The following is a 12,135-nucleotide window of genomic DNA, read 5'->3' as shown; positions in this document are numbered from 1 at the left end:
GGTTTCAATGGGAAATACAAAGCCCACTCAATTTCTACCATGTTCTATTCAGTCTGGGTAGGAATAGATAGCTAATATCATCTACATATCTATAATACCTAACCCTAAACTGACTGACATATGACATTATCTATTCAATTAATACAAATACTAAGTAAGATTAAAGAAGGAACTCAGCCACGGTACATGCAATAATTGAGTGACTGTGGGCCAGGTTTCTCCGTTTAATCACAATTTGGATCAATCAAGTCAGACTGCAGCAGAATCACCACAATGTCTTCAACTCTTGCAGACAATTAAAACAGATACTATGTTTGATGGTATCTTCACTTCACAGCAGAATAAGGATGGCCATGGTCCCACCATCTACCCCTCACAACAACCCATTAATGATAGTGGCCAATGCTACTTTTCTAGAGTTGAAACTCTGACAATATCACAGGTAGTCCTTGACTTACACCAGTTCATTTAGTGACCATTCAAAGTTACAATGACACTGAAAAAGTGATTTATGACTGTTTTTCACACTTATGACTGTTGCAGCATTTCTACCATCAATGATCAAAATTTGGACAAGTGGCAACTGGACTGTATTTATGATAGTTGCAATGTCCCAGGGTCATGTGATCATCTTTTGCGACCTTCTGACAGTTAAAATCAATGGTGAAACCAGATTCATTTAGCAACCATATTACTAATTTAACACCTGTAGTGATCACTTAACAAATGAGACAAGAAAAGTCATAAAATGGGGCAAAACTCACTTAACAAATGTCTTGCTTAGAAACATAAATTTTGGGTTCAATTGGGGTCATAAGTTAAAAATTACCAATATAATCAACTTATGGATTAATTGGTTAATTAATTTCCTTAATAGAATATCCCTATGGCTTCAGGAACTGCTTCTCAGGAATCATTCTGAAGTTTATTATTGAAGGCAAAATCTCATGTTAACTCCTAATTCCTTATTGCTTGGTCACTAAAGCCTACTTCTCCATTCTTGAAAACTCTTAACATCAGGCACTCTTTGAAGAGAAGGTTTGTCAAAGGGATAATGGAAGAAACCAACTTTTTACTATGTCCCTAAGGCCAGTAAGGCCTTTAGAAATATTGCAGTGGTCTGATATTGGAAGACTCTGATGAATGGGCAATATTTGTCACTGTTCTGAATGTTGTATTACTTTCTAACAGGTTGATTGAGTATTGATAATTATGTTGAAATATAGAAATACTAATATGGCAGAAAAGAGATATTATAATCTCTGTTGCAAAAATACCATGAAGGAAGAGAGGCAACAGCAACAACAACACTAAAACTTTTTGTCCTGTTTTAGATAGCTATCATTATTTTTTTCAGTGATCTATGTCCAATTACAGATATAGAATATGCGACCCTGAACAAAAGTTCTCTTCTTTGACCATGATAGGCAGAAGCTAGTTAATGGTATATGTTTCCTTTCTCTAGTCTAGCTTATTCTGAATGGAAGTATTATTTCCCTTTTAGGCAGCTGCCAAGGTAGACCCAGTCTGTGACAGCAAGATACATATGGCCAGTGGGCTTTAGACACTTATGTCTGAACCAGATTTAAACACCTGCAGGATTATCTGTGTTGCCACTGTCAGATTGATTTAAGACTCATTTAGCAGGAGGCTATCTAAAGCTGAGATTTTCAAGATGGATTTAAAGGAAAGTCCTCAATGGCATAAAAGCAGGTAGGATGGAATCAAAGTCCCATAGAAAGCATGTTTTAAAAATTCCCTGGTCTACTCAGTATAATATTTAGTAATATACTAAACCTATGGAACAGATTCTCCAAATGTACACAGTGTATTCTGAATGTTATTACAGTAAATCTTGGAATCTAAATGATGACCAAATGGAAGCACTAGAAATTAGTCTTTGTTGCTATGTAGTCCACATCTGGATTTTTGTATCTAATGTTTAATATCTCTAGTTTGTCAGGGTTTTCTACTCCCCAAATTTAGTATGCATCATACTGTGTTGATAAATAGCACTATTAATTATCTTTGTTTAAAGGATACACACACACACACACACACACACACATTACTATAACTCAGTTAGATAATCTTTCATTTTAAAAATCTAGATTTATATTGACTAAACAGTAAAATGAAATAATTTATGATCAGAAAAGTCATTCTGAATGATGCATCTAAATTACAATTTACAACAAATATAAATTGTACAATGTCATAATTATTACAAAAAAACCCCTTCTGTCTTCAAAAAGACAACTTCCATTAAAACCCGGTGCAATAGCACGTATTCAATCTACACTTAATAAATTAACCAATTAATAATAGTGATTTGTCAGCAGAGGTTTTCTGTTGTAAGGGTGAAGCAAGAAGAAAAGTAAATGAGCAATGTGGAAAGTATATGCAATAAAAACAGTATTTGTCATCCAACTCTGAAATAGTTGGCAGGGAGGCACCAATACTGACTAAAATTAGGACTATAAATATAATAGTTTACAGCATTCTTTCTCAAATTTTCAGTCTTCAAATGAACCACAATTACTGCCAGAATGAATGAAAATAGCTTAAACTTTTGAGATTATACTAGTCTTGGGGTGCCAAACAGAAGTAGGCTGATTTATATGAAGCACATCTCCAGATACACACTCCAGAAAAACTAGTTAAATAAGAAGTAAGAACAGGGAACATGCTTAAAAATATTTCAGAACTTCACCCACCAACACTGAGATCCCTTTTAATTATTCATGGCTATCTATCCTTTATATATGACAACCCCTCCCTCAACAAAGAGAGAGTATTGCTAAAGGAAAAGAGGTAAAAAATAATTGGATGAACAAATAATTTTTTTATTAGAATAAATTATAAACTAGTGATACTTACCTGATTTGGAGCCATGTAAGCATTGATGTAGTGCCACCTCCTAACACCCAGACTGTGAAGAAGACAATTAGTAAAGTGGTTGTAAACATCATTTGCTTAGGTTGAGATTCTGTGTTCTGAATAGCTAGCGCAAATGCTATTGCACCACGTAGGCCTTCAGAAAAAAAGAAAGGGAAGAGAAAGGGCATAAAAATATTGTAAAAAAATTTGGAAAGAAGCTCAAAGTTTCAGATATATATATTATTTTAGAATGTAGAGTATTCCAGATTATGTCTTAAGAAGGGAAATAATTACACAGGAGAGAGATGGTTTAGTGACCAAATGAGGGATGGGACATACAGGTGAGACAATAAGGCTTGGAAGGAAAAATCCAGAGAATGCTGTGGAATATCCTCCCAGTGGAGATCTGGCTACTTCACTCCTTGTTAGTTTTTGGGAAACTTTTGAAGACAGAGTAATTTCAGAGAGTCATATTTTGCTTTCATATTGACATCTTTATTTTATTTTGTGTGGTTGTATTATTTCATTCTTGTGTGTTTTTATTTTGTACCATGAATACCGTGTTTCCCTGAAAGCAAGACCTACCCCGAAAATAAGCCATAGCTTGATTTTGGGGGTGGGCCTAATATAAGCCCTACCCCAAAATAAGCCCTAGTTTTGGGGTGACTCACACATCTAAAAGTCAAGCTAGGGGCTGGGGGGTGGACTTGCCCCATGTGCCCCGCACCTTCTTACCATTGCAGCCTGGTATGCCTTGCCTTGCCAGCCCATTTGTTCTGCAGCTGAAGGAAATGCCTCTGCAGTTGAAGATGGAGCCCCGGCCAGCATTTCACCATCAGAGGCCTTCTGGAAAGGCCTCTGCAGCCAAGAACCAAGCTATGAACCTGTAGCTTGGTTCTCAGCTGCAGAGGCCTTTCTGGAAGGCCTCTGATGGTGAAATGCAGGCCTGAGCTCCATTCTCAGCTGCAGAGGCATTTTCTTCAGCCGCAGAAGAAGTGGGTCGGCTGTGCGGGGCTGTCAGTGCTGCTGCTGCTGCAAGGTGAGACTGTGGAAATACATAATACATAACATAAGCTTAATTGTTCCATTAGTGGACCACAACATGAAGAAAAATTCAGCAGTAAATCTAATCAAGTGACTTCATGTAATATAATAAATTATTAGTTAGAAGTGAATATTGCTTAATTCAGGGAAATTAAACTGGAGTTGGTAAATACATGTGAAAGTATTGGCTTAATTATAAATGAAGGATGTCACAGAAATATGAATTAAGGTCATCTAGTTTGCTGCTTGGTCAAAGACTGTAAATTAAACATATGGTATAAATGCCAATGTCCCATGGGAAAAATGGATAAAAGTCCTGAGCCTTCTGCTCTTTTGGTGAGAGTGGATTGCAGGCACAATTCCAGCATGGACATGATCATAACCTATTGTGATGTGTGTGTGTGTATGATTTCACTGTGTTACACTGAAATTACAATTTGCTTCATATATTTTTTTCCAGAGAAAAAAATGTAGGTATTATAAAAGACTTGTTCCATGTGTAAAATACAGTTATTTCTTTTATGTATTAAGTACCCATGAGGGTTCCTTTTGTAAATTTGCCACATTGCTGACTCTCACGTAGCTTATTTATTGTATAGATCAGTGCTGATTTATAGAATGGAGTTCATCTCCATCATTTTTTCTATTTTGTTTATTTTGTATGCATTGGAGTTTAGCTTTAACTTGGTCACAAGATTGCAAAAGCATCTTCCTATTATAGCTTAAAATCAACCTTTCATTAAGCATCCTTATATAAACATGTTAAATTCCCGTAGTTGTGAACATTTGTTTATTAAAGAGAGACAATTTTAACAAAGAATTTAATCAAGTTTTAGAATCAGAAACCATACAACTCCATCCCAATCAGATGAATGCTTTAGCACATAAGAATGTAAAAAGATTTCCATTGGATGAGGACATAAATGTTAGAACTTCAAAGTAGGCCAGGTAAGGAATCAGGTACCATACGAAATACCAGAACCCTACTTTATTGTAGGATATAATCAGTTATATATTAATAACCTATATGAGTAATCCTTGACTTACAGCTGCAATTGGGACCAGAATTTCCACTGCTAAGCAAGGCAGTTGTTAAATGAATCACACCTGATTTTACAATATTTTTGGCATCATTTTTAAGTGAATTACATCCAGCTTCCTGCATTGACTTTGTCAGAAGCTGGCCGGAAGGTTGCAAATGACAATCACTTGACCTGGGTGTTTTGCAACCATCGTAAATACACGCTGGCTCCCAAGCATTCATATTTTATATATACATATTTATTTATTTATTTTATTTATTTTATTACATTTATATACTGCCCTTTCCCGAAGGACTCACATATACATATGTGAGTGTATATGTGTGTGTACACACAAACACACACACATCTGACAATTTTCCCCCTCCCTATTATACCAGATAAGGAGAATTTTAATTTTCTTTCTTATGTTGTGTAATTTGCCATGTTGAGATAATCTTTTGGTAATGACCTGAGCTCAAGTTTTGTAACAATTTTTGCATATTTCCTCCAAAGTCAGGTCTGCATTCTTTTACACCACCTCCTTTGTTAAACTCAGTTTAACCTCTCATGCACAAAGAAAATAATCGAACAGTTTTATGGGAACAGACTACAAGGGTTTTCCTTTACCTTCAAATAGCAGCTCTTCTAGATCACTAGACATATCTTGCAGATCCCCCCTGCTTTCCTGAAATCTGATGGAGTGATTCACCCTACTTTCCTATGAAACTCCCCTGTCTATCTAGTAAGTCCTACAGCACAGAGAAAGGTGCAAATTAATTATTTGTAAATCCACATGTTGGTGGTACTGTAATAATGCTTCATCAAGTTGGGTCTTCCCACAATAATCTGAGCCTGTCATTTGTGCCTTTAGTGAGAACCATGGTTTGAGTTGCTTTATGAATTTTTTTTCTTGGTTGTCTTCTCAAGAGCATTCTCTAATACTATATTCAAAAGTGTCAATAATATTTGTATCCTGCTTTTTCAAATCCAACCTCTGCTTCCATAACATGTAATATGGAATAATATTATTTCCACTGATATTTGTAGGAATAGATACATCATTGCATCTGAATAACTTTTCCTTTGTTTTTTCCTTTGTAGCTGTCCTACCAGGTTACAATTAAGGGTGTACATCTTAACTGTTGATAGTCAATTTTAAAGGCAGAATCTAACCACCATTTAATTGTCTTAATTGTAAATTCTAAGGCTAATTGATCTCCTGTTTTGATTAGTTTGGACTCCTTTATATTTAATCTTAATTCCATTTTTTTCACTGTGATCCTTGAGCTTTCAGCTGGGAATACATACTCTTGATCTATATTCCTGGTGGTCTTTGTTCATTTTTCCTGTGAATACACTCCACTCCTTTATGATGAGGTAGCCATGGAAGGATTGAGAAGGCTAAAGAAGCCAAATAAAACTTTCTAACGTTGTAGTATACAGTCACATCATGGAGAATATTGTTTTCCAGGATAAAATTTAAAATTCATCTATTTATTACATAGAACCAGGTTTAGAAGGTTGGTCAGAATGTGCCTTGTCTGTCAAAAATGTAATCTAAACACACTATTAATTGCACAATCTCATTTAAGCTTTTGATGCTTTTCCCCTCTCCACCTTCTTTGTCCCTCATTGCTGCTGAAAATAAAAAAAAAATAAAAGGGAAAGGGAAAGACGATGACAAGGTTCTGCAATACTTATATCTACAAAGTATTTTCTCACTTCCATTACTGGAAAACAAAGAAAATGAAATGAACATTTAGTTGCTATTCAGCAGCTATCTAGCTATCAAATCCTCCCTCCTGTCTTCTTTCAAAAAGCCATCACCTGAGTATCCCCACACTAAGTCAGAATTTGAACATCATGCCCCAAATGGTCCTTCCTACACTATTTTTCTGTTATAAACATAAAAATGTATTAAAACTTCCACAAAAAATAGTCTCTTAGTCTTCTATCCCCAAATAGCAAAGAATCTTGGGGTTCCTAGAACATTAGTTATTGTAGTACAAACATTCATGGATTATGTCTTTCCCAAAGCTATCCATCCATCCATCCATCCATCCATCCATCCATCCATCCATTTTTATTTGATTCAGCTGCCACTAATTATTAATGATTATTTAAAACTTATTTAATTTATGGCATTCCACATTAACTACACCTTGATTTCATTTTCTTTGTTTTTCAAAAGAGTCACATAAATGATTTTGGCTGTAACCATTTTAGCAGTCATGTTTCTTCCACAATCTGCTAAAAGTGTTGTTTGAATATGGTTCTTGAACCACAAGGTTTCTGTCTATTCCTTCTGTCTGTTCCTATACAAATCACTTCTCACAAAAATGAATTATGATAGATGCTCCGCAACTGGAGAATAACATTTACTGCTTCAAAGGCCCATTTCTGGTCTTGAGATTATCAATATTTTTAATTAATTTTTTCAATTATTCACTTTCCAAACTTGAGTAAAAATAAATAGGGTTAGCTAGTGGAATCAGCCTCATAAGCTAAAGCAATATAAATATTTGAAAAAGTCTGAAGAAATGCAAAAGTTTTTAGCTGAGAGTTGACATTCCTGAAAAATGTATGTCATCATTTCTGTATGCTGAGGTCCATATCCAAACAGCTGGCCACTATTTCATCAAAGCTAGGGGAAATCTGACATTATTTTAATATGAGAGATATACCCTCCAAAATGAATAAACCTGTTCTCCAGAGAATAGAGATGAAACAACCATATGGTATACCATCTGAATTTCATTTCTCCAAGTGAACTTCCACTTTAAGTCCATTTCATAAACTTTTATAATAGGCATGCTGCACCCGGGTAATTAAAGTGATTAGAATCATTATTGCACATCATCATCAGAGGATAGAGGCAAGCCTTTCTGAAATGATAATAAGCCTTCCCAGTGAATGCCAATGATCACAGAGCAGCTCTCTTTCAGATACAACACATTTCTCCCCATTTCTTACAAGAACAGTATAATGGTCATTTCTTGTTCTTCTTTTAAACAAGGAATACAGTGTCTATGGAGATTCTCAATCATCCAGATCATGGTTATCCCAAAGGTACTTTTTCCAAAAGTCAACTAGTTTTTTTTCTTTGAACATGTTTCACGTCTCATCCAATACACCTTTTCAGGGAATGGATTTATATTTTTTGCAGTCATCTGATCATTAACACTCTGAGGGTCTGTTGTTAGTTCTCCATGAGTCATGAAGGCTACTTGGGGGTTTATCTGTACCCAAATCAGAGTGCAAGCATTGTGAAATCTTCTTAGGACCACTCAAAGGACTGTGTTGTAAAAAGGAGATAGGTGGTGTCATATCCCTCTCCTTTGTTGAGGAAGGGCTGTTCAATTTTAACATAGATTGCCTCTTTGACTCTTCTTTCAAACCAGTGGTCCTCTCTGTCCAGAATGTGAACTTTGCTGTCTTCAAAGGAGTGACCTTTGTCTTTCAGATGCAGATGGACTGCTGAATCCTGTCCTGTTGAGTTTGTTCTGTGTTGTGACAAGCATTTGTGAAGTGGTTGTTTTGTTTTCCCAGTGTACAGGTGTACTACACATGACTCACTGCATTGTACTGCATATACCACAATGCTCAGTTTTGTCCTTGGAGTGGACAAGCTTCTGCTTTAATATATCCCTGGGTTTAAAATGTACCCATATGTTGTGTTGGCTGAAAATCCTCCTGAGCTTTTCAGATATTCCTGCAATGTATGAAATGACAGGGTTGCTCCATTTGTTGTTCTCCTCTTTCTCTGTTATGAAGGAGCTTCTGCTGGATCTTTTTGTGGATTTGATGAAGGCCCTATTAGGATAGCCACAGGTTCTGTGGGCTTCCTTGATGTGTTTTGGTTCTTTCTCTTTTCCCTCCTTGCTGATAGGCAAACCTTCAGCCTGGCTAGTGAGAATCAAAATGTAAATACTCATCTCTCTCTGTGGGTTTTTTGTATACTTCAGTGGTGAAGCTTCTGTCTTCCTTAATATCCAGGAAGACTAGACTATTTGTGTTGTGTACTGGGTTCATTGTGCAGGAATGAAGACGAGGTGAGTGAGTTCAGCAAAGAACATGGTTTTTTGCTTGCAGGATCTGAACTAGAGAACTGGGCTGCAGATGCAGCAATCTATACCCTGGCCCCTAGGCAGCAGCCAATAGGTTTGAAGCAACCCTTCGCTGCCTAGGGGCAACCAATAGCAGCGCTGGAGATGGGTTGTCTGAGGTGCTGGGAGCCGTTAGCTAGCTCCCAGCTTAAACAGCCTACTAGCCATTACCATGTGGTGTTACAAGCAAGCCCAATACATTACAATTTGCCTTATCATTTTTCTGTGGAGGTGGAAGCCTTCAAACACATTTACTTTGTGGACAGCAACTTTAAGTTCTGACAAGAGGATTGAAAGAAAATAGACTAGCCTTCCTGGATTATGCAGTAGATGTTAAGGGAGACAGAAGCAAAGTTCATATTCTGGGCAGAGATGACCACTGCTTGGAAAGAGGAGTCAGAAGCCATCTATGTTAAAATTGAGCAGCTTTCTCTTAACAGAGGGGGAGGGATACAACATTACCTATTCTCCTGTTTACAAAGCAGTCCTTTCAGCAGTCCCAAGAAGGTTCCATACCAATTTGCACTTTAATTCAGGTGAGTCTGACATAAACCTTAATGACTCTCAAAGAGCTAATGACCGATCACATGTCTGCAAAGAATATAAATCCTTCCATTCCCCACCAGTCAGTTAGAACTGAAGAAGCTTCTTGGATGACAAGCAAAACATTTTCAAAGAAAAAAACCCCCCAAGAAAGTCCAATTGCCTGTTGGAAAAAGCACCTTTGGAACAAATGATACAGTGATAATATTTCTGTTTATGTTTGTGTTAGTTTTAAAAAATTACAACTCTAAAAACTACAAGGTGTAAAATATATTATTTAGTTAGCTAATAATGTGGTTGGGTTTTTTATTTTTGGGTGTCATAGTAGAAACAATCAGCTTACCTGAGAACATCATCATATGTTGAAAGTTCCTTGGAATTTTTTGTTTTCGGCCCAGGTTCAGAATGAATGATATTGGATATATGTTACAGGCTCTTGCTACAAAAACTGCCACCTACATTATTTGGGATTAGAAGCTGAGGAAAATAATGAAAGACTGTATGATATAAGACCAAGATTAATCAAATATATTATTTAATTCAGAAGCAGAATCATGATTTACCTGGAAATGGAGTAGGAAAAAATACAACATTCTCATTGCTACTCACAGTCTGCCCTTTCTTTAAGCATCTTACTCTTTTAAACAATCTTTATAATTGTTTCTTGAACACTGGGAAATCTTCACTATAAATTTTTTTTTATGCCAACACAAAAGAAGAGAGCCAGCTGATGTGATAGTTAAGATGCTCACCTAGAAACCAGGAGGCTGTGAGTTCTAGGTGTCCCTCAGCTGGATGATTTTGGGCCAGTCAATCTCTCTCAGCCCAACACACTTTATATGATTGTTGTGAGGAAACAGAAGTATTGTTGTGAATAGGAGACAGAAGTATTAGGTATGATATGTTGACTTAATATTGGATAAAAAATCCAATATTAATAAAAATAAGAATCACTAAAGAGTCTAACCAAGTTGAACCAGGAAATCTGAGAATGACACAAGTGCCAATAGATTGGAAAAGATTAAGCTAGGGGGGGCAAAGGAGGAGAGTTAATGGGGTGTGCAAACTGTTATATGATAACCTTAATCTCATGTGCTAGCAAAATAACACTTCATCCAATGTAGATTATAGTCATACATGAAAAAACAGATGCCAGATTGTAAAGATGGTTTTAGAAAGGGCCAAGAAACATGAGAATTTTTGCTGATGCATGCTGAACAAATGAGAAAGCCAAAGAATATCAAAAAGAAGTCACTAAGTGCTTCACTGATTATAGAAAGGGTTTTGATTGTGTTGATCACATAAAGCTGTAGAATAGACTCAGAAAAATGATAAAAAAACCCATATCATTGTCCTCATGAGGAATTTATATACAGGTCAGGGATCCATAGTACAGATAGAATATGGTTAAACAAACTAGTTCTAGGTTGGCAAATAAACGAAACAAGGGTGTATACTCTCTCATTTATTCACTCTCTATATACTGAATATATTAAGAGAAGCTGGATTGGGAGAAGATGGGATGATTTTAGAATAAGGAAGAAATATCAATAATCTGTGCCATGCTGATGACAGTACTCTGATAGCCAAAAATGCAAAGAATCTGCACATTCTAGTAATAAAAGTTAAAGAGCAAAATGAAAAAAGTGGGACTAAAATTAAACATAAAGACAGCCCAACTAATGACAACAAATAGAATTAACAGTGAAGATACTGAATTGGTAGACAGGATTAACTATCATCAGTAAAGGAACAACCAGTCAAGAAATACACTGAAGACTAATTCTTGGTAGAGCAGTGATGAAGGCGTTAGAAAAGATATTTAAATGCAGTGGTGTGTCTATACCTACAAAGATCAGAAGTGTACAAACTATGGTATTCATTGTGACATTCTATTAAAGCAAAAGTTGGAGTTTGAAGAAACAAGAAGAAAGAATATTGATACTTTTGAACTTTGATGTTAGAGAATACCACGGACAGCTAAGAAAACCAACAAACAAAAATAGCTCATTGAACAAATAATCCAAGGTTCTCACTCAAGACACAAATGACTATGCTCAAATTATCCTATTTTGGACACATTAGATAAAGACCTCTCTCTGCAGACTTCTCTTTCTGGGAAAGATGGAAAAAATGGAAGAAAAGAGTGACTAGCAGCAAGATGGATGAACTCAATAACAGAGGTGATGAATACACATTGGGAGATCTAAATATCAGGTTAAGGTCAGATCATCATAAAGAAAATTTATGTGGTTACTAAAAGTTAACAATGATTTGATGGCACATAATTATAGTAGTAATAAAATTCATATCATTGGAACAGCACAAGCATGCCATTTGTGTTTTCAACCACGTTCAAGCAGTTATTCATGTATTGGTTTATTCAATGACCACACATTCAGAGGTGGTCTCCAAACATAGGACATGCAATATGCTTGATGTCAGCAGTAAATCCAAGAGTATATCTTCACTTCTTAGCAATTGTATGATGAGGAATTGGCTATTCTTGCACAGAAAAAATAAAAAGCAGAAATATT

General features: G+C 36.0%; 1 protein-coding gene across 1 annotated transcript in view; it reads right to left on the bottom strand.

The window, feature by feature from the left end:
* SLC9A9 (solute carrier family 9 member A9) overlaps positions 1-12,135 on the bottom strand; it is a gene marked incomplete at its 3' end in the record, with an annotated part of 226,386 nt that overhangs the window by 92,360 nt on the left and 121,891 nt on the right. The window contains exons 11-12 of the mRNA XM_081328638.1: positions 9,942-10,053; positions 2,881-3,034 (exon numbers count right to left, since the gene is read on the bottom strand). Coding sequence (XP_081184764.1) covers positions 2,881-3,034; positions 9,942-10,053 — 266 coding nt within the window. The remainder of the gene's footprint in view (positions 1-2,880; positions 3,035-9,941; positions 10,054-12,135) is intronic.

Source organism: Vipera berus (genome assembly GCF_964194415.1).
Source record: "Vipera berus genome assembly, chromosome: 5".
NCBI classification, from domain to species: Eukaryota; Metazoa; Chordata; class Lepidosauria; order Squamata; family Viperidae; genus Vipera; species Vipera berus.
The sequence above is the reverse complement of the archived record's forward strand: the minus strand, read 5'-3'. Positions and strand labels throughout refer to the sequence as shown.